Source organism: Patiria miniata, unplaced genomic scaffold (genome assembly GCF_015706575.1).
Source record: "Patiria miniata isolate m_02_andy unplaced genomic scaffold, ASM1570657v1 HiC_scaffold_9, whole genome shotgun sequence".
NCBI lineage: Eukaryota > Metazoa > Echinodermata > Asteroidea > Valvatida > Asterinidae > Patiria > Patiria miniata.
Genome location: NW_024037076.1, coordinates 21,205,832 through 21,232,570, shown reverse-complemented (window position 1 = coordinate 21,232,570; position 26,739 = coordinate 21,205,832). Strand labels below are relative to the sequence as shown.

General features: G+C 40.4%; 1 protein-coding gene across 1 annotated transcript; it reads right to left on the bottom strand.

Moving 5' to 3' along the window:
- LOC119720278 (3-hydroxyisobutyryl-CoA hydrolase, mitochondrial-like) lies at positions 1-23,664 on the bottom strand. The gene is made up of 9 exons (XM_038189917.1): positions 23,462-23,664; positions 15,855-16,050; positions 14,499-14,583; positions 10,650-10,783; positions 9,117-9,341; positions 7,033-7,119; positions 4,478-4,618; positions 2,209-2,328; positions 1-998 (listed from the first exon to the last, which is right to left on the bottom strand). Exons 1-9 carry the CDS (start codon positions 23,488-23,490, stop codon positions 849-851), a joined length of 1,167 nt encoding a protein of 388 aa, XP_038045845.1. The 5' UTR covers positions 23,491-23,664; the 3' UTR covers positions 1-848.
- Positions 23,665-26,739: the final 3,075 nt, after the last annotated feature.

Sequence of the window (26,739 nt, the reverse complement as noted above, 5' to 3'; positions counted from 1 at the left end):
TTTTTGAATTTTTTGTAGGCGAAAACTTTTTTTAGCGATTGGCTGCTTATTTTAACAGCCCGTGGAATGCGTATACACTGTAGTGATACCTATTGTCCGACAATGGCCATGAATTCGGTGTTTTGAACAGCGCCCCCATCGAGAGATGGTGTCCAGTCCAGCCCCCCCCCCCCCTCCAATTTGATTTTACGGTGGCCAGGTGTCGGGTAAAAAAAAACCTGTGTACCTTTGAGCACGGATGAAATTGGGACCGCTCCACTGTAACATCTCGGCCCTCTAGAATGAAAACCCTGGCTGCGCCGCTGGTAGGCATCACAGCTCCATTACCTTTCTTACACAGAGGCTATGACTGAGTAATGCTCCCCAAATTGAGCAAATAGTTCCCCTACTTCTGGCATTAGTTAAGATAAATTGACATATCGCGGTAGAATTGCATCACACAGCTTGTGAAATATTGTCCAATTACATGATATACGCATGGACGCAGAACGTGCAACATCAGAAACAAACAAAACTTTACGTGCAAAAATGCCATAGGGTTGTCTAAGGGGCGTGGCTAACTCATAGGCGATAGGTCAGTTGCCACAAGATTTGAATTAAAATGCAACTTATAATGCAATGAAGTCTTGGGATATCGTCCTACCTTAATTTTCCCAGATTTTCTGCATCATTTACATTTTAATTTTGAACCCTTAATGCAGGCATGAGCTCATCAAAGAGATCAAAGCATTGTCAACCATTCTAACCTTAAATCATTAAAAAACGTAATTTTCTTTGTACATATATAATTCTTCTTGTGGCACACAATCATAAAAAAAATTCTAGTTACTCTGAATCCATCTGATCTTCTATAAAACTAATTCCTTGTCACCAAGATGACGGAAGTGATCATCTAAGATGTCCTCTGTCACGCCTTCTACTGTGTTTGGATTCCACTGGGGATTGTTGTCCCTTTCCACTAACACAGAACGGACTCCTTCATAGAAATCATTGCCTCTCTGCAAGACAGAATGAAAGGGACAAATGAACTGAATAAAAATTCATACAGAAAATTGATTAGTTATGATAAATACCAGCCACTCCGACTCACTCCAAGTATTTAAATATGTAGGTACTGTACTCTGAGTTACATGTGCAAGGACGGATCCAGAGAGGTTACTGCCAGGGGGAGGGGGGGGGGGCGGAAAGGCTCTCTCTAGCAAACAATGGCCTTATTTGAGAAAGTTTCGCTCACTGCCGGGGGAGCGGGTGCCCCCTCTGCAACCCCCTGGATCCGCCACTGATGGGGGTTCTAAACTCACTCACAATTTTCCTTCTGAACAAATTTATGTTACTTTAAGTGTATTTATTTTAATAAATAGTAAGGACTGACAAACCTATGCGTGCCCTGTACCAGCTGGGATTTGAAACAAGGTCACTAGAGATGAAAGGCAAGGACAGTACCACCATGTTAAGCTTGTTGCATAATTTATAAGGGGCCTGGTCTCTAATAATGGCCCGAGCCGAAAGAATTGTCAAATTGTTCCACGTATTTGTGAAAGTTGGTTTACAATGTTTGAATATTTTATTTATTAATAGTTCGGTTTGTACTTCACTACTTTAGCCTACAGTGAAAAGTGATGCGTAATTCGCTTTCACAAAATCCCTACACTATGAAGTGGCACCAGACCTTTCTTGTAAAAATATGTGGTCTAAAACTCTGCAGATGTTGAGTTCAGTGTTAAGTTGTCTCTGCCTTCATGAATAGTTGATACTGTTCCTGGCCAGATTTGTTTTTATTTGACTTTCGTTTTCTTCTTAACCAGTTCACGATGTATGACGTGTATACATGCAAAGGTTTTGTGGTAATTGGAATGGACGACGGATAAACACGCAACAAGCGAGGCTGAAAATATCTGTCAGCGACCCACTTGCAGCAAGCAAGGCCGGAAATATCAGGGTGTGCTACCCGCAGATGACAGCCTGAACCTGTCTGGCATCGAGGTTCGTGAGAAACAATCCCGCGCCTGAGTCTGGTCGATGTCAAAATAATCCCGGCGCAAACTGGTTAATAACTAAAGCCAAACAGGATAATTCAAGATGTTTTATTCTTATTCCCCTTTTTTGGTGGTCAGTTTTTGGCTAATTGTGAGTTACATGTTTACGCTGTGGGATATATTAATGTTAACATTCAAAAGAAATCATAATTAACAAGGAAGCATTACTTACCACGCAGCCATGTGCAATGCGTAATTCCATGGGTAGGACTTCTTGTAGGCTCATATTGGCTCCTAGTGTCAGCTGACGATGGGTGATTTTCATGGAAGTTGGAGACATCTTCTTCAAAATCTACTCACAAAGTTAACAGAAATTCACAACTAAAGCATTTCACATGTTGCATATGGGTCATTCTATAAATTCGGGCTTCACTTTTTTCCTGTCCGTGTTACATCTGACATCTATGATTCTATCATTCTGATGCACTCCTTTATGCAGTCATCTTCCAAGAGTGATTATGAATAGCAAACTACCTACCCACCAAATTAAAAATCATTTGAAGTCATTCTTAATGATACTTGAATAGCAAATTACAAAGTACCAAGGTAACAGGGTCAGGAAAATGTCACACATTGGACCCTAAATTGATAGAATGACCCATTTGAGTTTGTCACTCATATATCTGTACATTCCTGAAGGCACAAGTACATTTGTACATGTATAATAAACAGGAGAGTATGGATTTCATGCAGAAACTGAACAGCTGCTGTATAACTATTTAAAGCTTGTACATGTAACTGTTTGAAACATGTAAACGGCATTGAGTATGCTCAACTGATTTTCAGCTGAATTTTCAAAAACCAATTGCACCATTTTTTTTTAAAGAGTATTTAACATGATTTTAGATGCACGGTTGGAATGGCTCCAAAGTGTTCCAATAATGTTTTGCCTTTTGGTGTAGGTGTAGTCATGCATTATGTATATGTACATGCTCACACTTGAAGTAAATTCTTGAGCTAGTAGTCAAGCCACAAGCTGAGCTGTTCAATTGAGTTGAGTTTTCACTGTTTAGGACGTCCCTTTTTACTTCTATCGTTCTCCTGTTTTTGGGCCTCTTAAGTAGGGTCGGTCCGTCAGCAAACAATCAAAATCTTAAGATAATAAGAAACTGCAGTTACACCCGTATAGATGGCTAATAAGTGCATACTTTTTCTTGTTTTGTTTATTGCAATGAGATTATCATGAGTTGATATCACTGAACACAATAATAAAGCTATCTTTGGCAAGATGTAGTTGACTGACATTATCATGCCACTCACTAACGTTTTGGCGGTAGTGGCAGCCATGAATGAAAGTTAAGATATAGACCCCCAAGGCAACACCCTAACATCTTCTGAGATTGCATTGGTTGCTGTACGCTGTGCTTCAAGTAAAATCCGATATTATTTTCCATAGCTTTTCGAATAACACACAGCCTGAATTTGATATTCATTTTTTTTTCATTAACTTCTTTTTTTTGTTAGTGATGGTTCAAAACAGGGTCTGCGTATTAATCAAGTTTTTTTCTTGGGTTGGGAGCCCAAAATAGAGTCGTTCAGAATAAAAAAAAGGGATACCCTTACTCCCTTTTACTTGTGTTTTTTTTTTTTTATTTTTTTAATTTTTTTTTACTTGTGACGGACATAACTACAACTCTACAACTGTGAAAGGAATTTGATATCCTGGGATATCACAAGTAAGCATACAATGAAGAACAGAGATGAAACTGGCATATGGCCAAAAAATCGGAAAATATGCCGAAGAAAAATACGTGTCCGAAATCTGGGCCGCGCTGCATTACACACATATTTACATGCATGTACTACACTTCATGCCCAATTTCCGGACACCTACTCCTGCTTTATTTTCGATTCAAACAAAATTTTACGATGAAAAAAATGGTCAGTGTTTTCATTGCATAAAATGCCCGAATTACGGTTAGAGTAATATAGTCATCAATAAAGAAGTTCACTTCTTACTTGAGAAAGTCTAGGGAAAAGTCCGAAAGACAAGGCACCGTTCATGGTGCTTCAATCATGTCCATTCAACCACACAACTCCACTACTCCACTTGCATTCATACGTGGGGAAAAATCAGGTGTTATCGTCTTTCTCTTCTAACAAATGCCAGTGAAATGTTTCGCTAATGCTCTCTTCGCTATCCTCGAGATAATCATCACGATTTTTAAGGCATTGTATTTTGTTTAACTAAATTTGAAACCTCCGAAAATCGCACAACATAATGATTTTATCCACTGGATCGTTCACAAGGCTACCCGTTCCTGACCGGCCATGTGCTAGCAGACGGTACGGTGCGCTACTCACGCTGGTATCATTGCGTACAGTACATGCACGCACGTGCGACACAGTGAAATTTCGTTGGAAAATTCAAAAAGTCGGTTTTCCGATTAAAATCGGAAAAGTTTCATCTCTGGAAGAAAGATCAGCTGAAGAATACTCACCTCCAATTGCTTGATTGCCCACTCTGAGCCATCGGTCTCAAGGGCCTGCAAGATTTCCTCCACAGAACTACCACTAAACAGTCTATTGATGTTGTCCATGTGTGACTCCAAGGAAAAGGGCTTGTCTGCGCCTAACTGACTCTGAAAGAGAAGATGTCTTTACGTCATAAGCAACAGAATACACCAAGAATCAAACTCCGTTGGTATAAGCATGTATTACTGTACCATGATTTGGGTAAAACTTCCCATAGAGCTTGAAACATTGATTGAACACCGTTTTCTATGGATAGCCATCACTTTTCATAAATTCAATGGGGAATGGCAACGTTTTTGCCTAAATTCACTAACTTTAGCACTTTTATACATTATAACGTGATTTAATCAATTCATTGTATGTTATCAAACTCTGTTTGATTGTGGTCCATCATCCTCTTTCTAAGATTGATAGATGTGATACAGCAGGAGACAAGCCAATAGCCGGTTTGACATCTGTTTACAAAATATTATGTGGTAACATGCGGCCAACTTTTTTTTTGGAGAAATGGTTACTCTGAGTTTGCTATGGGTCTTTTGTCTACAATGTGAGGTCACGAAATTCTCCTTTTCTGCCTAGTCTTGATCCCCATGAATTCTACAGCCCTTGAACACAAATGTTTCCCCAAGTAGCGCCCTTTAGCCAATTTCACAACACTCATCTTATCATATGACGCATCTGAGAACTTACAAGGTTTGTCCTGCTCCGAGCTAGATTTTAAGTATAAAGTGTCCTAATAGACCTGCTTTCACTGAAGGCATCTTAAAATTCAGTGAGAGGCTTAAAAAATGGTTCAAAAATTGGCATTGAATGGAAGAAGATACAAGTGCCTGTTTGATAGCCTTGTCATGCTAGTGATTTTGAAATATAAGACCCCCCTCAGTTTCATATCTATATGTTGCTGTTCAGAAAGAACATGAAGAATAAATCTGTTGGACCAACACAAGAATTTTACAACCCTGCAGAATTTGTTTTGGCTTTTTCTCAACTTTTGCGAAAAAGCCTTTCTTTTTGTTCTGATTTTTTTTCTTTCTTCCTCTTCCTCTTCTTCCACTTCTTTTTTGCACAAAATCCCATAGACTTTGTACACGTTTTTTCTACACGCCACTTTCGGCCTGAAAACGATTCCGAAGTCCTTCAAACCTGGCACATACTTAGAACATCACCTGCAGATGTATGCCGAATCATTACGTCATGCTGACGTCATCACGTGATTTATTATAGAATTTTGAATATTTAATTTTTCCCATAGACTTTGTACACAGAAATTTTAAAAAAATTGTCGATTTTCAAAGGGCATTTTCGACTCTTTGCCAGTAATTCATTTACACCACTCTTTGTCCAAGCAAAGACCCTAATTCAAACAACATTGCGTAATGATGACGTCATGATGACGTCATCCTGTGTTTATTTATAGGCAATTAAATTGTGACACTTTTAATATTTAAAAATGCATAAGAAATCAACCGTACGCGTCCGCAGCATTCTGTTGCCGGCAAGTGATAGAGTAGGTTGAGGTCTTTATTTCATTCAGTGTGCGTGCAATCACGTGACACTTGCTTCCGGTCGAAAAAGGCCAAAACCGAAAGTGGCTTATTATTTGAAAGTGGTAATAGATATGAACTTGCTTACAACGGTGTTAGTCTCTTGGCTGATAGTATTCTTCAAATCATCTACCGATGATGTCATGCAATCTTCGAGCTCCCTCTAGCAACAGGTTGAAAATGTTCAAAAATGTATTTTGAATAGATGTCTGTGGCGACGTTTGTCGGAATCGCCTAAATATTGGTGTATATGATGACCTTGACCCACTTAAGACGTGTGCGAAATTTTAGGCGTGTGACGTCATCAGACCGGAAGTTCCGTTGAAAAGACCTTTCCTTTTTCAAAGATTGCTAACAAATCAATCCGTACAGATATAATCTTGAATTGCCCATTAAATGATAGCGTAAACATTTGCCTTAACAGTGCCAAGTTCCCAGCTTGTCAAATTGTTCACACAGTTGACGCGCCATCGGCAAAAAATACCCTTACGCAAGTTGAGGCAGAGAGAGAGTAAAAAAAGCTGACTCATCCAAAGCAAGCATAAACCGCAAGTGTGTGCGTGTATACATTGACCAGATTCGGTATCGCCTGCTTCCCATACACCACACACGCACGTGGTCGTGAAGGCGCGGACTGACAAAGCGCCACATTGTCAACTCATGAATATTAATTTCCCTTGTTGAACAACTCACCAATAAGATAGAGGTGCTGCAAGACGTTTTCATTCTTTCATTGGAAGTTTTTAGTACCGCAAATAGTTGCAGTACGTATATGTTCATACAATAACAAGCACTTCGCGTTCTTCATAGGGCCGGCCCTATGCTCGCTACACTCACGTGGTTTCAGAAAGTGAAAAGCCCTGTGTTCTGTTTCGACAGACATACAGTTCTAGTTTCTTCTTGTGTTTGTTAAAAGAAGCAAGCAAGCTTTTTATTCGTAAAAAAAAAACTGCTTGAAACCCTGTTTCTAAGCATACCTCACTCTGGTATCTATCTAGCAGCTGTACAATGTCAGACTGGCTGGGACTTGGTAATGCAAGTAATCTATCCTCCAATTCTGTTATCTGCAGGAGAGAGAAACAGAATGAATGTAATTATATGAAAGGCATATACTGACAAACAACAGGGAGAATATGTGGTCAACTAAAGATACAGTGGACTGTGGTCGTTGGTGAATTTGTTTTCGTTTGAAGCAAAAAAAAGTGCTCAAAATCTAAAGACAGGTACTTAATGAAGCGTTATACATGTACATGTATATTTTGAGAAAAGACAATATTCGGGATCTCGATTTTGATTCAAAAGTTGCTGAGTCATGACACAATCTTAAAATGAGCATTCAGGACATGATTCTCATTCAGCCGATTGTTGCTACGTGATGTCACATACTGAACTGACGATTCTCGCTGCTAATGGCAACAGCGCACACATGTGCGTTGTTTCAACGCACTTACACCCATTCACGGATTCGCCCAGTTCCAAACCAACTGCCAACGGAAATTTCCAAAAATGTGTCACTTGATGCATTTTTGGGAACAACCTTGTATTATTGTTTTCTTCAAAATGACAGCATGCCAGAAGGAATCATTTCACAGGGAGTTTAGTGTTATTTCTATCTTTAAACCGAGTAAGATTTTTAACAATAATTTCATCAGTTACTTTTTGGACAGATGCAATGGTCTACTCTACCCTAACCAAACCCAACCCATCAAAGTTCAACAGCAGGTTTTGTTTAAATCTGTTGGGATAGGTACAGTACCCCTAAACAGATGGTCTCTTACATTGGGTTTGGCATACCTCCAGAAACCAAGTCCAATAGTGTGTGTGTACAATTTCCCATGTGGGTGTTGGAATTTGCCTGAATGGGTACGGTTCCTAGTAAATTATGCTGGGGAGTTAGGGTTAAAGAATCGATGGCTCTGTACACAAGCAATCCAACATAACAATTACTTTAACCCTAACAGAACTCAACCCATCAAAGCCCAACAGCAGGTGTTGTTGAAATCTGTTAGAATGGGTACAGAACCCCTAAACTGATGGTCTTTTACATTGGGTTTGGCATACCTCCAGAAACTCAGTCCAACAGTGTGTGTGTACGATTTCCCGTGTGGGTGTTGGAATTTGCGAGGTTGGGTACAGTTCCTAGTAAATTATGCTAGGGAGTTAGGGATAAGTTTAGTTACATAAGCATGACAAGTAAGTTTAGTTACACAAGCATGACAAGTACATTGTAACATCTTCAATAAAGCTTAGCTTCCGAATTTCCACAATTTGTAACCATAAGACATCACTGCCGATTTCCCACTTACATTTGTCTTTAGTAGCTATTCATTTTTCTGTTCTGGAATGTCCAAATCTGAATGTTCTTACATGTGCAATCTTGTTCTGTTTTAACATCAGTGTTGTTTTTATGTAGGGCCAAAATGATCAGCTTTGACTGGATTGTAGATATATTGGAAATTTTTGTTACTACTGATTTATGTTTTGTCTTTGTTTTCACCGCAGAAAAAAACCTGCTTATTGTGGCTCCATATTAGAATGGTACTTTTCTGATTTGATCTGACGGTGCAAAATATACCAAAATATTGACAAGAAGTACGTAATTTACAATGTATCTCCATTTCTGTGCAGGCAATACAATCAACAATTTTTGATCCTATTAACTTCAATGCAGCTAAAGTACATTATGCATTACAACTGCTGATTATGAAACAAATCTGTGTACTTTTGGATTATATCCATAATTTATATTGACACAATAACTTTAAGCCACAGTTCACTGTTTGAAATAGCTGATTGAAGTGAACTAACTGTCCAACAGGCAGTTGCAAAGGGTTTTTCCTGCATAGAACATAGACTAGCTTTATATTTGACTGTAAAGAAATGAAAGGGAAATTGCAAAAGCTGTTACAATGTACTACAATATACATGTATAAAGACTTTTTGCTCAGCATGTAGCTCTCATGTGCGGCGAGCTTTACTGAAATGATTGAAATGGCTTTGGGGACAGTGACTGTATGGATTTGAGTGAGCACAATATCATTGATATCCAACCCAAACTCACCCTGTTTGATTCCACAAAGTGTGTAGCTACCCCAGCCAACTGGACCTCTCGTCCTTTCAGTCGGTACCCCGTCAAGGCAAGGAACAGCCCCAGCTTGCCTCGTAGTCTGGGTAAGAAGTACCCACCTCCAACGTCAGGGAACAGACCGATAGCCGTCTCAGGCATGGCAAAGAGAGTCTTCTCTGTGGCTACTCTGAAGAGGCCGTGGACAGACAGTCCCACACCCTGTGACAAATTAAGATCATTTTGATAATGAATGGGAAGATTACAACTTACAAGACAAAAAGGCTGATATCACATTCTATCATGTGTGTTTCTAAATCCCTGGAAAGAGAGCTGACATAATTTTTTTTTCAATTTTACAGCTTTCCAACCTTAAGACTGAAACCAGATTATTTACATACTGTACTTTACTTGAATGAAAAATAAAACAGCACCCCATTTCCTGTGCAATCGAAGTGTTTAATCCTGTAGCCACATTAGGATCTTCGCGAGAGGATATATTTGAAAAGGATGCATGTTGAATGCAGTGAACAGCAAGCTGACTGATGAATTTTAAAAAAAAATACAAGACAAACAACCAACGTCCACATTTGATCAGTATTAAACATTTAGATTGGCTCTAATGCCAATTTCACTGCCTTTAAGCATGAACCTACATGTACATGTAAAAAGGTCAGGTATGCTCTAATTCTCCTGTTTTGATCCAGTTGCCAAGTACAAAATAGTGCCCTATTTGTAAATGCATTGAAATGTCTAAAAAGGGTGTTTTTAATTTTCCTAAACAGCTACGTATAATAAGAGATCCTCAATGCACTGTGATACATAGAAACAACTGAATTCCCAGTATGAAAGGCAAGGAGGGGACACATGTATTTAAAAAGTGAAATTTTAAAAAATCTTCAGAACTTGACATTTAAGGTTATTTAGTTTCTTATAATAGACTTTTAATTTGTACCAAATATGGACGGAAATACTGTAACATGAGTTACCAAAATATATCTCTCTTAGAGATTTTGTGATTGACTACTTTAAACCAAATGTTACAGTAGAATATGAATTACACCCTAATGATGTAAGGGCACTAAAGCAATTTTGACATGTTCTTTTTTTGCAACGTGAGTTACACTGATAAAAAACTTATTAGCAAACCAACAGAAATTCATTTTGTTAGCCTCTTTTTTGTAGTTTAGTCACTTAATATCATGGGATCTTCTGTGAGAAAAATCCACCATAGATGCTTATAGAATAACAGTGCATAGTTGATGGAAAACCCCATCTAAACGTAATATGAGTTACCATGGAATTGCCCATATAATTCTCTAAATCATTAGAGATAAGCACTGAAAAGTGTAATTACCCTGGTGAACTTGTCATCATATCTCTGTAGTGCATGTAGTGTGGAGATTGTAATAATGTTGTTTCTGATACATGAGTAAAGCATACAAAAAAGCATGACTGATTTAAACCAAACAAGAATACAGTGGCTAACATTCAGTCTTGTACTTGAATTGCTAAGCCTACAGTACTCACTCCGCCCATAGTGATCCCATCAATGAGTGCCACATACGGTATTGGCAGGGTGGCGATGGTATTGTTAAGGATGTACTCCTCCCTAAAGAAACTCACTGCCATGGGATCACCAAGCTTGCCAAGTTCCGTTACAGCTGCAGGGGGGGGGGGGGGGGGGATATACAAAAAAATATAACACTTAGCTACACGTATGTCAAAACTTCACATGTTCATTTGCAACCTACGGAAATGGACTGTTACAAATAGTGGTGTGCATTTATGGGTGGTACGGGAACCAAATACCCTACTGGAGTAAAAGGGCCATTCTCCGCTAAAGTGTTCAAATGTGCCATTTTTGTGTCGCTTGTGTTTTAAGAAGTATGGAGTGTGTTCGATAATGATTTATATTAATTTTCTTCGAGAGTAAGTTTTTTTTCCATAAACCCATGTACATGTACATGTAGTAAGAAGGTAACAAAAATCAAGACAAATCTTAGAAATTGTGACGGTAAGGTGGTATTTGTTGCGGTTTTCTCACGTCGCCATCCAAGGTGCCTTTTTTTAACAGTCTCCCATTCGTCTTTCATGTGTGCATATCAATGATTACCCTTTTATATTATTAGTCCATAGTATGCCCTAAATATACAATGACAAATCGAAAAAGATTTGGCTCATTAATTTTACTTGAGCGCCTTCAGAGCGCATGTCGCCAATTTCATAACCAGATACGTTACTATTTTTCGAAACGATAAACAGACTTAAAATTTCAGGAATATGCACGTTGAAGTTGCTCACAGACTAGACCAAACTGGGTACATGTATTATATTGTACATATGGCATGAATCTAATAAGTTTTGAATTTGAATTTTTTTAGAACTGTCAACGAAAAAAATCCATGTGTAACGTATGTGTAGCGCCAGATACGTTACCTATTTTTGCCTTTCCTTTCGAGACACGCGAAGGAAGCTGACCTCAAACACCATACCAGTCAACAGTGTGTTGGGTGATGACTGATCAAGTGGCGGAAGCAGTAGTTAAGGTCACACAGTTTGTCAAAGGAAGCCTATTTCAACATGAGGGGGCCAGATACGTTACACCAGATACGTTACTGATTATGAATTCATCATGCAAATGTTATGCTGACGTCAACAAACATGGGCTACGTCATCGATTCCCACACTGTCTACACATTTTAAAGTTTCTTAACACATTTAATTGTGATTCATAGAGCGCATGCTTGCCGAGAAGGATTGTAATGTTGTGCTGAATTTCTGTCGAATATTCTTGAAGTTTAGAGTAGCATCATACAATGTTTTTTTAATGGTAAAATATGTAACTTGTAGAATCTGTAGATAAAGATTTTTGGAAGTGAGATGTTGTAATTGCACAAAAACTTTATAACATGAAACCATCGTTGTTGGTTTACATAGAATATCTTAGTTTATTATGGTAACATATCTGATCAGCCTGGTAACGTATCTGATCAGCTCGGTAACTTATCTGTTCAAATATCAATCTTTAATTTGCGAGCGTACAATGTAGCTATAAAGATGATACAATTAAATGTATTGTTCAGACATTATCTCTAAGCAACAGGGTTCGGGTGGTAGTGTAGGTGGGTTGGTTGGGGGTGAACTTAGGGGTGGGAGGTGGGGCAGCTCAATACACTTGGGAAAAGGAAATTCTGACCTCCATCCTGTGTGCCTGAATTCAATTTTAAATCATTTGGTCATAGTTGATCAGGATTGTTTGCCAGGGGGTGCACTAGTTGCATTTTAGTAAAGTCATTAACCGTGATATGCATGCGCAAAACATATCATGCGAACAAAACGTCACGTGATTATTCCGTATAATTTATATTTCCCTGCTCTGACCCCCCAAAAATGAAATTAAAAAAAAAAAAAAAATTATAACCTTATTAATAGAACAAGATGATATTCTAAAACGCAGGCGCGGATCCAAACCCACAGTCTCGATCCCCCCGTCATGCTCTGACCCCCCCCTAAAAAAATTCGCAACATTGGGATACAAAAAAAATATCTGAAAGGCCAACCCCCCTGCAAAAATTCCTGGATCCGCCCTGCATTGTGGTCCTTGAATGATATACTTAAGTAATTTCCTTTTTTTTTTAACGATTAATGATGTTTTTTTGTTGACAAACAGAATCAACGAAACCTTTTGTTTCAGTCTGTCTGTCACAATGTGTACCAATGAAATTCACATCTACTTAAAATATCTACAGAATCTTATTTAAAGACATGAATTTATTGAAGTGGACTCGCGGTAACGTATCTGTTAGATCGTTACACAACGTTTAGAAGACTTAACTTCAAGTAGTTATTTTCCCCCAAAATAAAAACATTTGTTAAAAATCGCCTTTGTTTTATTCCATGTGTTCATAAAATGCACATTATAACATAGAGTGATGAAATAGGGATCATTTCTGCTGTGTGAAACAAGCAAACTCGACTTTTATTGATTGCTTTTTAATTGTCGGGTTCTGACTTTGTTCGTTTACAGGTTGTACCCATTTTTATATTTTGACAACAACTTTGGTGTATGAAGCGTGTGGCGTTTTCAATAACATCATTATAATATGATTGGTTACAGCAGCTGTTATAAAGTTTTGTGTAAGTGCTGCTTACTGCGTCATCCCGTATATGGTGTTTTAATTATAAATCTGATTTGCCAGATGTTACCAAAGCAGCCTGGCATTGTGGATCTCACTATCTCAATCTCATGGGAAATATTTGTATAATTACCTGTTCATCCAAATGATAATGACTAATTATTAGTTTATGGCAAATAAATGCGAAATTGCAACATGCAAAGTGATAGATGTAGCAACTGAAATTATGTGCATAGCAAATCGAGACAGACAATTTATGTGCCTTGTTTTCACAATCTAGAAAAAACACGATGTTTTCCAATGTACCTGTCAAATACTGTCACACAAATACCTCTATTTTTAGTCTGTCTTTCACAATGTGTAGCTCCGAAATTCATATTGACTTAAGCCTCCCCAGTTTTTGTTTCAAAGGACAACTTTTCTATGAATAAAATAGTGGTAACGTATCTGTTAGGTTGTTAAAACACGTTTTAGAAGGTTAAATTTCAAGTATTTATGTCAAAGAATAAAAATCAGTACTGTTTTGTTCCATGTTCTGGAGCTATTAAACTTTACGATTTTGAGCAGATTTCATATATTCATTGTAGTTGATATTTTGTAAAGTCCTAGTTCCAACTTGAACACTTTAACGAAGAATGAGCCAAAATACGGGTACCCGGATAGTCGGATACCCATAAAAGAAACCCCACCCCAAAGGGCTTGATAGCTTCACAGTGTAAACTGCAACTTTCACCAGCATCGTCTGTCACGCGTTAAAATGCACAGGAATGTGAAATCTGCTTTGGTCTGCCATGTAGCCTGGTTTTCATTTTGAAATTCCCAACAAATGGCATTCAAAACCTTTCTTTTCATTGTTTGAGAAGTTACTAAGTAATTTGTAAAGTTGGTTACAGGTAGCCAATCCCATAATCTGGAACCGGTTCTTGACATCGGCCATCGGGTACTCGGTTCCGATGCACACCCCTAGTTACAAAACAGTGTGGTTTCAGTCTTCTTGCATCTAGCCCCATGATTAAGTGGTCGTTGCATGTATCACAACCACACCAGTGAACTCAATGGAACATGGTGCCTCTCAGATAAACATGTATGCCCGATTGCATTGATATGGATATAACACTCTTCAGCCTTTTTGGTAATGGGCAGTAATGTAGTCACAATAGCAACCGCCACCTGACAATAAATAAACAAGAAGTCCCTATGGTCTAGGTGTTTCTAGTGCATGCATCAACCGGCTGCCTACCTTTGATATCCCCTCCTGCACAGAAAGCCTTATCCCCAGCTCCTTTGATGATCACCATACTGATCTTGGGATCAGCTGCCCATTCCTTAAGGAAAAAATGAATCTAACATTAATCACTTGAGGTGAGTTTCCGTGGAGACGTCTCTAAAGTCCAAAGTCCAATTGGTCCGAAGTCCCATTGGTCCGAAGTCCCATTGGTCCGAAGTCCCATTGGTCCGAAGTCCCATTGGTCCGAAGTCCCATTGGTCCGACGGCCCATTGCTCTATACGTTCCATTTATATAAACGTCCCATTGGTCCGACGTCCCATTGGTCCGAAGTACCATTGGTCCGAAGTCCCATTGGTCCGAAGTCCCATTCGTCCGAAGTCCCATTCGTCCGAAGTCCCATTCGTCCGAAGTCCCATTCGTCCGAAGTCCCATTCGTCCAAAGTCCCATTCGTCCAAAGTCCCATTGCTCTATACGTTCCATTGGCCCCATAGGATTAGGGTTAGGGTTAGGGTCAGTCAACCTGAACCAGTGGAACTACACAGTATTATGTTTCGTCGGACCAATGGGACTTTGGACCAATGGGACTTTGGACCAATGGGACTTTGGACCAATGGGACTTTGGACCAATGGGACTTTGGACCAATGGGACTTTGGACCAATGAGACTTTGGACCAATGGGACTTTGGACCAATGGGACTTTGGACCAATGGGACTTTGGACCAATGGGACTTTGGACCAATGGGACTTTGGACTTTGGGATTTTCCTCCCGACTTTAAAACTATAATTTTTTCTCACTGTCTCCTCTTTACACTCTACAGAATTTTTTCAGGCTTTTGAGCTAGGGGGTACAGTGCTTTCGAATCCTTGGTTTCATTACCAGAAAGAAATAAAATAATAAAATATAATTTGACTACAACATCAAAGGTTTTTCTTATATACTGTTAACTTTTTCTCTCATTGAACAGTTCATGTGGCAAGATAGATAATAATAATAATAAGATAAAACAATAAAGTTTATGAAAAGTGAATGATCAGATATTTTCCACTGGTCTCCAATGGCAGATGTAACACCATCGATTGCTGTCTTGGCTTGCTGGCTCTATCCGAAGTGAAGTCACTTTGTATGGATTGTTATACTGGAGTTTGGCCATAATACATGATTTGCTCACTCAAATAGTGTGTCATCCACACCAATCTCAATGTTAACGTATTCAAAATATGACATCAAGAACAACTTAGAAAACTGTCCAAACATATAAAAACAATGAAGCTTGATAACTGTGCCATCCCTTTTGTTTCATGACACTTAGACAACATATGTTAACTTTTTGAAGCAGGAATCTCCTTTCCTGAACTACATCGCACCTTCAGTTTGGGAGTTATCTTCCTGACCATGGATAAGTTCAATGCGTTGAGGGCTTTGGGTCGATTCAGTGTGACCAGACATTTTGTGTCCACGTTGTCAAACAGGACGTCTTCATCTGTGGACGCGGATGTTGACATCGCTGCACATGAAGGACGTAAATGCCTCACTATGACAGATGCGCGTCCCAGTGAAGATCTGTGGAAAGGAAAAGACTCAAACTCAACGACTGCTTGTAACAGGGTCGGCTAAACAGATTATTAAATAATAAAACACAACAATGCAATCAAAATGTTTAATTGTCAAAATCATTGCAACTGTATTTAAAATTTAACCCAGACTAGGAACCATAGTGCTGAAATAACATGCAAGACAAATCCAACTTTACTCATACTTTGGAAACAAAAGCTGTAACGTTTGGCACTTGCATACGGGGACGGTTTTGTGCATCATCGACTCGAATATATGTGTACGTCGATGTCAAGGCCATCAAATAATAATGAAAACGATATACAGCGCCGGGTGCGGACAGACAAAACACAACTGTCTAGTGTCTTGTCCTCAAGTCTAGGTTTTGCGCGGTGCTGGATGCATTTTGGATGGAATGACCGTCACGTCATGTCAATGTGAACGTTGCAAAAATGTGTACGTCCTGCAAAATGAATGATTTTGCAGGATTGAGGCTATACATGTATATGTACATGTATGGCAAAAAATGTGTGGCCGAGTGATTTTGGAGGATGCACTGTGTCAAAGTCTTAGGCCGGATCTTGTGTTGTATATGCTCAGCTGTGCATAATTTTAAGCCTAGATTATACTTGAAATCCTCCGCACTGCTCCGGGATGTCACTGGCCATGCCTCAACATACTGACAGTGATTGCTGGAGGATTTTGCAGGATTGAGGCAGTGGTCACCCCTCCAGGGAACACATCAAAGAAATAATGGATGACTTTGGAGGATTGAGGCAGTATGCAACTTAACACGGCTCCAGGCAGTTGGAGGATTTTGCAGGACTGAGGTTGCATCCCAGCAAAAATGCCTCTAGAGGGAGTTAGGGTTAACAAATTCAAGCCAAATTATCTCTTTTCTTAAGAAAAACATATACATGTAGCTTTCATTGGAAATATAATTTTTTTATTTTTGAGAATTCAGGCCGCCCTTTGTGCTCACTTTAAAAAAATGTTGGTAATAAAAGGGGATCAATGTTGGCTTGCAAGTGAGTATGATATAAATGGTTGAAGGCAAATCCAAAATCGAATATGTGCCGTTTCCTCCTTTTGGTGATAAGTGTATGACGCCCAAACCTGGTCTGGAAACAAGGGTAAAGACATGCCAAGTTTCCCCAAAGAGAAGTGATCCAAAAAGTACCTGGGAGAAAAAAAATTTAAAGGTCATATCTCAGTACTCTCTTATCGATTTCGAAAATTCAAATGGCTATGACTGAGCTCAGATTTATGTCTTCATTCAATTGACACAAAAAGCAGCTTTCAAAAGCTTTTTTTAACCAGTTAACACCGGAGGTGTGACGATCTGACAATGTACTATGTAGACCTATATTTGCAGGAGCGGGAGACGGGTTAAATTGTCAAGCTTTAAATTGTCAAGACAACAACTGCTTTCCACGACAACGCACTGGACGAAAATTGAACCATAGAGGTGAAAAAGGACAATTTTTGGGGAGGCCATTTTGAAAGGGTCTTTTAAGATCTCACTTTCACGCCGTAGTTATGTCTCCAGCGTTACATGTGAATTCCTGAGGCTGATGAGCATGGATTGTCAGCTGGAGTTACTCAAGCTACAGTCTAGCTATTGCACATCTCTTTTAGAACCATTTCATTTGCAATATATTCCTCAAAACGGCGAGAACTGTCTTAAAACCTGGATAATAATAGTTGCTAAACTTTTTCCAGTACTTGAATGATAAATAAAACCAGAGATGTTCACTACTTACGTATATATTTTGGCTGAAACTGAGGAGACCCTTGTTACCAACATGTCAACAAATACGACTGTCTTTTCATTGCCTCATGCATACACATTTTCTTCCTGGCTTAAACATCGCCACCAAGTGGTCACTTCAAGATATTTGGATCGTGTCCCCAACGCCACAATGCCATCCATGTTTTATGCCATATTCTGATATATTTATTGTGGTCCCCTGCCGTGTGTTGTGATACTTATCTCAACTAATCCCAACACGTAACAGTCGTCTGGTATACATATTCAACATGGAAAATAATGGCGGTGGAAGCGCACCCGACCATTGCTTAGCGCAGGTAAATAATGCGTGCTACTTAATGCAAAGTACCTTGCATTGACCTGTGACATGTGTTTACACTTGAGTGTGCTTCAGTGTGAGTTTACAAAAACAGACCTCCAAAAATTATCTGGAAAAACGTGAGTTGTCAGTATTTTACTATTCATCTTTTCATCATTTGGTGCATTATAGGTCTGCACTACATACTGTATTAGTATAATACTTCAATATTGAGTATATTATAAACCTTTTCGTATCTGAAAAAAAGTTGCCAGTTTTGCTATAGTCATGTTCCCTAACGTGGCACACTTCGAGGCTTACCCGACTTTCCTCGTGTAGTGTTGCCAAACCTCTTTGTTGACAAACCTTAAATTCATGCAGTAAACTAGTACTTTTACCTTATTAATGCTTGCTATTTAACCTCTGTGAACAATTTCGGTTTCATAAAATTTAATCCAAAATTCAAAAACGGTGGCGTCCGAAAATTTGGCACAAATTGGCGGGGTGTTCCCTAACGTGGCGCACTTGAATAAATCTCGGAAAATTCCAAATTAACATTTAAGAATTTCTGTAAACTTGATAAATTCTGATAAATAATTATTATCTCTACTTACATACCCAGCCAGATGTTTGTCAGAAAATTATTTTATTTTTCGGGGCATTTTCAAAGGGTTCACTTTGCACTTGAAAATAAAATCGGAAAATCACGCCAAAATAAATTTTTCTTTTCACTTTGTTACCGGTAAATAAACTCGCGATTTATGAACAGGAGTGCTTAGAACTTGATGAAATTTCACTTTCTGTGAAATTTCAGTTAAAACTTTTGCTCTAGCTAGGCGCTACAGGCGAAAAATCAAAGTGCGCCACGTTGGGGGCCGCGCCACGTTAGGGTACATCAACAATATTGTGAGTTTCCTAGCGAGTAGCGTTATGCATAGGGCCTAAACATAATGCTAGAATCATCCTAAGCTAGCTAGCTATGGTCTAGCCCGACTGCATCTGGCCGTACAGTAGGGACTATCGCAAGCTCTGTAGTACGGCCAGACCGCCAATGCTCCCCTAAACGCTGAACTCTGATGTAGCGATTTTGCTACCGATTTTGATCGAGATTATCTTTTCATCCAGGACAGAAATTTTCAAAGTTAAGGTTCCTAGACGTAGAGGAACTCATACCTTTTCGAAAAAAAAACGTTCTTTTATCCCAAAATCTTCATCCATCGGGCCAAAAGCTGACATTCAGTCATCACGAAAATCGTCCCGAAAATTTTCCTCCATGTGATTTCAAAATGCATTATTCAGTTCATGACCTCGTGTTTGTATGGCCAGCCGCGCTGCGCGCCCGACAAACGTCATAAACTGCAATGCATATTCATAATCTTGCCCAAGCACGCCCGCATAATGCATATATTACAACGCTGCTGCCATTTTAAAATCACATGGAGGACATTTTCGGGACGATATTTGTGGAAGATGATGACTGAAGTCGTCTTTTGGCCAGATGGATGAAAATATTGGGACCAAAGAACGTTTTTTTCGAAAAGGTATGAGTTTCTCTATGACTAGGAACCTTAAGTTTGGAAATTTTTGTCCTAGATGAGAAGATAATTTCGATCAAAATCGGTAGCAAAATCGCTACATCAGAGTTCAGCGTTTAGGGGAGCATTGGCGGTCTGGCCGTACTACAGAGCTTTCGATAGTACTGTACGGCCAGATGCAGTCGGGCTAGCTACGGTCATGCCAATAATCATTGGCGGCCACGGTAATGAGGTAGCACAGCCTCGACTCCAGGGCCGCGTGCTTGTTCCTTACACTAACCCCTGGCTGTGATGATGACGTAAATGACGCTGAATGGCTATTCACAGCGTACTGCGCGGGCATTTCAAAGATTGCACGCCAGGCGCGCCCATAATGCGCTCGCGTGCTTAGCTTTGCACGTAACGTCACGTACGAAAAAAAATTATGATTCAAAAGTCGCGATGCCTGTACGATATGGATTATGTCAGCCGCGTTTTTCGCAAAAAAAAACCTGTATCTGTGGTTGTAAAGGCACGAAAGGGGTACGTACATTTAATACAAATCTTTGCTAATTAACACAACGTCCAAATGTTGTGTTTGAAAGGATTGATTCTTCAAAATCACAACTTTTAACATTTTAAAGATGGCGTCGGCACGTAAAACGGATAAACTGCAGCCCTAATTAAAATGTACCGTATTTTGGTACATTTAAATTACACAATTCCAGGGGTTACGATCGCGCAAGGCATGATGGGAAACAACATGGCGCTGCAAGATCGTACCCACGGGGCACGAGGTTGGAGGTAGCAAGACGAGAATGCTCTCCACGACAACGCACCAGACGAAAATTGAACTCACTTGTGGCGCCTAAAGCGGTGTGGTACCCACATACATCGCGCGCGCAGATTTTTTTTTCGATGTCATCACGTGATGCATACATTTACATAATTTGCAAAACAAAATGGACGACAGCCGTTGGAACTGGCGTTTTTTTACGGACAAGCCACCGAAATCGTCAATATTTTTCACATTTTTTTTTGTGGTCGGTTTCAAGTCGATCACTAGGCTTCGTAAATGACTGCTGAATGTATGAGGTATGTAAATGAACTCTGGGGTGGGATATTAGAGGTGAAAATGAACAATTTTTGAGAGGCCACTTTTTAGGGTCTCTTGCTACCACATTCTAACGAACAGGTTATGCCTCCAGCGTTACATGTGAATGAATATGGAGCATGTCAGCTGGAGTTACTCAAGCTAGTAATGAGGTAGACCCGTGAACGTGGCGTTGTATACAACGCCACGTTGTTGTGTATTTTAAAACCTAGCGAAATCGATCCGACATACATAATTCCGTATGGGTGTTGAGTACTCACCTAGAAATCTAAATTTGCCCGTCCGATTGTTTAGGCTGTGTAATTTCGACGAAATTTGCCCATCAGTAAAGACCCATACGAACGTGTAGAAATTTCATTTTAACCCGCGACAGGTGTCCCTGACAAATGACCCCGGACAAGTCGCTTGGACAGATTGACGGCTGTTTCATGTCGCAACCCCGAAAAAAAACCCCCGCACCCGATTGGCTGCTCGGCTCATCTCGTGTACGTGTGCGCACACGCACGTGCACCCGCGTGCGGTGCGGTGAGAGAGGAAAGGACTTGAAACTTGTCTAAAACGATGTCTCTTTTAGCTGCGACAGTAAACAGCCGTCGAATTATACGAAGGACGGTACAATAAAACGCAATGCGCATGCGTCACTTGGGAGAAAATGGCAGCTAGCAGGACTTCATAAACCGGGGCACCGGGGCCAGAATTTTCCTCAAATTTCGTCAAATGCAAGTTTTGATGTACAAACAGATTTCAAGACAGCTTCATATGTGAGTACTTATTACATTTGCAAAATAACGTCCAGTGTGTGTAATGGAGGCAATCAGAGGGACAATTTCGCCAGGTTCTGAAATACACAACAGCGTGGCGTAGTTTACAAGGAATGTCAGACAAGTCGACCGTTGAGACAACTCGACTCGGGACAAGTCGACCGTTGAGACAACTCGACCGTTGAGACAGGTCGACCGTTGAGACAACTCGACTCGGGACAACTCGACCGTTGAGACTGCTCGACTTAATGGAAATGAATACACGTGGAGCAGAAAAAGTTGCACAAATCTGTGGCAAGACCGATCACGGGTGCGGCGCGGGCATACTCGATGTACAGAGGGCGTCGCGTCGGGCCGGTGCGCCCCGCCCGCCCGCGAGGACCGGGCCGGGCCCGGCACGCGGGCACGTCGACCAGCGCGGCAAATGGGCGCACAGGCCCGGCACAAACGATGTCACCGTGCACGGTACGGCCACGTTGACCGACCGGGGATGAGATAAGTGGGCCCACAGGGCTGGCAAAAACGATGTCACCGTGCACCGTACGGACAAGTTGACCGGCAAATGGGCGCACAGGCCCGGCAAAAACGATGCCACCGTGCACGGTACGGCCACGTTGACCGGGGATGCGCGCACGTGGCCTTGAAAAAAACGAACGATGTGCACGGACAATCACGCTGCGCTATATCGGCTCTGTTATATGCAACAAAAAAACTCATGTGTCATCACTCCCAAACGGCGATCAGCCGCCGTCAAAATCCCCGGTACTATCCCCGAAACTAGGCCCAAAACATGCGAGGCGACTTGTCTCAACGGTCGACTTGTCTTTCCATTTATCGCACATACGGTCGAGTTGTCTCAACGGTCGAGTTGTCTCAACGGTCGACTTGTCCCGAGTCGAGTTGTCTCAACGGTCGACTTGTCTGACCCCCGTTTACAAGCCACGTTCACGGGTCTAGTAATGACTGAATAGCTGGAGTTACCCAGCCCTGAGTTTTATCATTGGGTTGTCATCTAGGGCTGGAGCGCATTTTTCTCAAAACTTGTAGTATTTGCAAAAAAAATTTGGAAAATGTTCAATTTTGTCCCCGTTACACACTAATTGCAACTGCAACTCACCCCAAACTTGCCTGGAATAACCATTACACAGGTCCTTGAAGTAAAAAACGATCCACGATGAAGATTCAGCCTACAATTGCAGTGAAAACAGGAGGAATAACCGCTAACTTGACAACCTTGCTGGATTGGCCAGGACCGCTATTGGTTTGTGCACAAAAAAAATTGTGTACAATGAATGGCGGTCGATTAACAGGCACAGAGAGCGATCGCTGTCAACTACTCGGTTTTAGCCGGCTGCGCTGGCTGTTGGCGCATGACGTCCGCGGAAGCGTAACACCCGATGACTGTTTCATGCACTATTGGTTGCGGTTCCAGTACCAAAGCTGTGATGCGAGTGGTAAACCTTATATTAGTGCATGAAACAGTCATCGGGTGTTACGCTTCCTCGTGACGTCACGCGCCAACAGCCAGCGCAGCCGGCAAAACCGAGTAGTTGACAGCGATCGCTCTCTGTGCCTGTTAATCGACCGCCATTCATTGTACACAATTTTTTTTGTGCACAAACCAATAGCGGTCCTGGTCAATCCAGCAAGGTTGTCAAGTTAGCGGTTATTCCTCCTGTTTTCACTGCAATTGTAGGCTGAATCTTCATCGTGGATCGTTTTTTTTACTTCAAGGACCTGTGTAATGCCTAATGGTTATTCCAGGCAAGTTTAGGGTGAGTTGCAGTTGCAATTAGTGTGTAACGGGGACAAAATTGAACATTTTCCAAATTTTTTTTGCAAATACTACAAGTTTTGAGAAAAATGCGCTCCAGCCCTAGATGACAACTCAATGATAAAACTCAGGGCTGGGTAACTCCAGCTAATGACTGAATGAGGCAGCATATTTCGTTCTTTACTTACCTTGACAAAATATTCAGCAACATCATCATATAGTTCAATTAATTTTCGGGCTTTGCAAAAGTCAAATCAACCATGGAGGAATAAGAACACAACCACTACCAGTCTACATCAAAGTTTTAGCCTATTTCTTTTTGAGAAATCTGGCTGGTCAGCATGCATGGCATGCTGCAGTTTAGCGCAAAGAGAGCGTAGAGCGCCCTCCATAGTTCCAATTAGTGTAGTCGCTTTTTCCCATCCCAGGCGCTGAGGGCAGGCTAACTTCTGTGCTCTTTTGCACGTACCTGTAGTACTGAAACGCTGACTGATGACTGTCACTTTTGAATTATAGGCTTGCTTAAGTGTAGTCTAATTGGGTTGGCTCTGAAAAGAGCCGTTGTTTTGTTGTTACAAAAGTCAGAGGAAAACCCATTTCACGGAAGAAGTCTGCTGTTGATGAAATGATGCTGAGATGACTGGGTCTTGACTTGTACGCAAGCAGGGGCGTCAATCGCTTCTCAAAAGTGGGGGAGACATACCTTGATCAGAATTAATGCGAGCTCGAATCATTTTCATTATCAGCCATTCAATTTCGCGTGGTTTTTACAGATGTGATCAAATTGGGGTTTCTTTTACATTTTGGGGGCATTCAATTTCATTTTTAGGCAGCCAAGATTTTGCTCTGAATGTTCGTTTTCGTTTTGGGGCATTCTGTTTCGTTTTTGCGCATTCAAGACTTAATTTGTAGCATTCTTAAATTAAGTCTTTGCAACCTTTTGACGGTTGATGCATTCAAATTAGCGAACGTCGGTGTGTTTGAGCAAGGGGCATCTTTACGTTGACGATTTCTTGACGTGCAAGACATCGGGGCGAGTTTGGCAATGGTTGTACCATTGGGAACTTCTCTTGGGTTATTTCTTAAATGTTTTCTTGCGTATGTCTGACCGAACACATATTTAAAGGGCCCATGCAAAGTAATTTTGCAATACAAACCTTAACAATACATCAGTTTGTGACACATTTTACCTTATTTTTAAGTTTTATTTTTCCAAGGTTGAAGAGTGTTGTTGGTGCCTTCTACGTTTTATGCTTATGCACAGTTTCATATTCATGAGCAACACTTTGATGTCATTCTGATGGCGGATCAATGTTACATGGCTATTTCAGCACAACAAGTTGCTATAGAATTATGGATATTTTGCTCTCATAAATTTCTCCTTTTTTTGGCGATTCTTTGTTGTGTCAGTACATGGCAGTAAGCCAATGAGCAACCCTTTCTCACCGTAAAATAATGTTTACAATCAGCCAATTTTGGTGTAAATAATTTGGAAAAAAACCCTAAACCGAATAGTGTCTTCCTGAAATCAGCAACAGAAGATTAACCAAAAAGGATGTCGAATGTGTAGTTTTCATACATTTCAGAGTAGTAGAAAGTTGCGCAAAATGTATTCCTGAGAAAAATTCATTGCCGGACCCTTTAATTAAGAAAGAGAGGTGTGCATTTACGGATTGAAGACATCAGATTATGATTTACGTCGAGATAATTACATGCATCAGGAAGTCTTAAAACATGCTTGAGCAAATGTGACATATGTTTGCTCATTAACGAAAAGGAATGCCTGATCAACTGCTTCAGAAGAAATTGACTGAACAACACGATATGTTTAATTTGAATAATCTTTTAAAGGAACGACTGAAGCTAAAAGACGATAGATTGCTCGGATAGCGAAATTGAATGATTCTTTTTGATTGTCGAATGACGATCTGCGTAATCTTTCAAGTACGTAGCATGCTTGGTTAGGACCATAGAGCTACATGTATAGTAAATTACTAGAGCGCTAACTCGTTGTACAAAGAGATGCCTGATGGGCGCATCCATGTTTGTACACAAACCTATGGGAAAACTCGAAATTTTGTACGGCTTTTGTACGGCTATTTGCATATCTGCGTTTGTATTCCATACCGGTGCGTCATCGAAGCCGATATGCCCTAAACCGAAACGCACGATCAGCAAAAATGAACGTTTCTTTTTTTCCCTGCGCAAACAGCGTAATGCGTGCGCGTATTCGCTGCAGATGCGTTTTGCCGTGACGTTTTTTGAACTGTCATGACGCGTTTAAGTTGTTTGCGTATGTTCTACTTGCGCGTTGCATGTAGAGTACACTTTCAAAATTCAATCCATCTAATTTCATTGTGTTCTACAAACACGCACATGCATAAAATTCAAAATGTCTGCGCCCAGGACGGCTTCAAAGCGCTCCGCGCGCAAGAATGAGGAGTTAGCACTCTAGTAATTTAACATAGCTCTATGGTTAGGACCCTCAAGTCATTATAAACATAGCACTGTGTGCAGACCTTCAAGGCATGGGCATCGATGGGGGCACCGTTCCAGCAAGTATTCTGCCTACCTCTCAGAGACCTGACATTGTCCTGCATTTCCCAGATGTTTGAAAAGTGGTTTTGATGGAACTGACCGTACCATTGGAGCCTAACATTAAAAAGGCTATACAGGGGCGGATCCAGGAATTTTTGCATGTAATGTATACAGTTTTTTTTCTCCGGACACTTGAGCTTACATAAAGGCAGTCCTCTGTTTTTGTACATATACATGTATTTAGATTGCAGCGATCTCAGGACGAATGAGTGGAAAATGTGTTGGCTCTGAAAAGAGCCGTTTGATTTAGAGTCTCTCCTTGCGATACAGGGCGTATGGATTTTAACTTTTCGAACTAACTTTTAGAAACAATGAACATCTAAGTTTTATGCGCCCAAAATTCAGAAAATACATGAAAACTAAAAGTGCGATGGAAAGGCACAGAATGAATGAGGGATTAGCAGTACCAGGACGACCTGGATTTTCTAGTATTTTTTTTTTATTATACAATTATATCCCGAGATAAGCCAAAATGTTGGGTCGCACTAAAAAGCGTCAACACAGCGTCAACACATGACAGAAGCGTCAACACACCGTCAACACATCCAAAACACATTCTGAATTGACCAAAATGGTATATAATTGTAAAGCATAGAATAAATGAGATTTTCTATTGGATTGAGTTTCCATTTCGTGGTAACAAATATAGTATTTTCACGCGAAAAAATGACCTTTCACTTGCACGGCCGTTGTCCGCCATCTTGACTTCGCACAAAGCTTGGACTACACCATTTCAAGTAGGGGTGTGTATGTAATGACATTATCGTGTCATAAACATTAACAACAGAGGGATACCAGATCTGTAAGGACTGAGGATCGGAGTGGTGGATCATTAATGTGTGAGTTGTGTTTATGTTTCATTTTATAC

Excerpts from the sequence above, each read along its gene's own strand:
- LOC119720278 (XM_038189917.1), bottom strand. The coding sequence starts at position 23,490 with ATGATGATGTTGCTGAATATTTTGTCAAG. Across the intron at positions 2,329-4,477 it reads GGGCAATCAAGCAATTGGAG|ATTTTGAAGAAGATGTCTCC; the intron begins GTGAGTATTCTT and ends CTTTGTGAGTAG. Across the intron at positions 999-2,208 it reads GCATTGCACATGGCTGCGTG|AGAGGCAATGATTTCTATGA; the intron begins GTAAGTAATGCT and ends TCTGTCTTGCAG.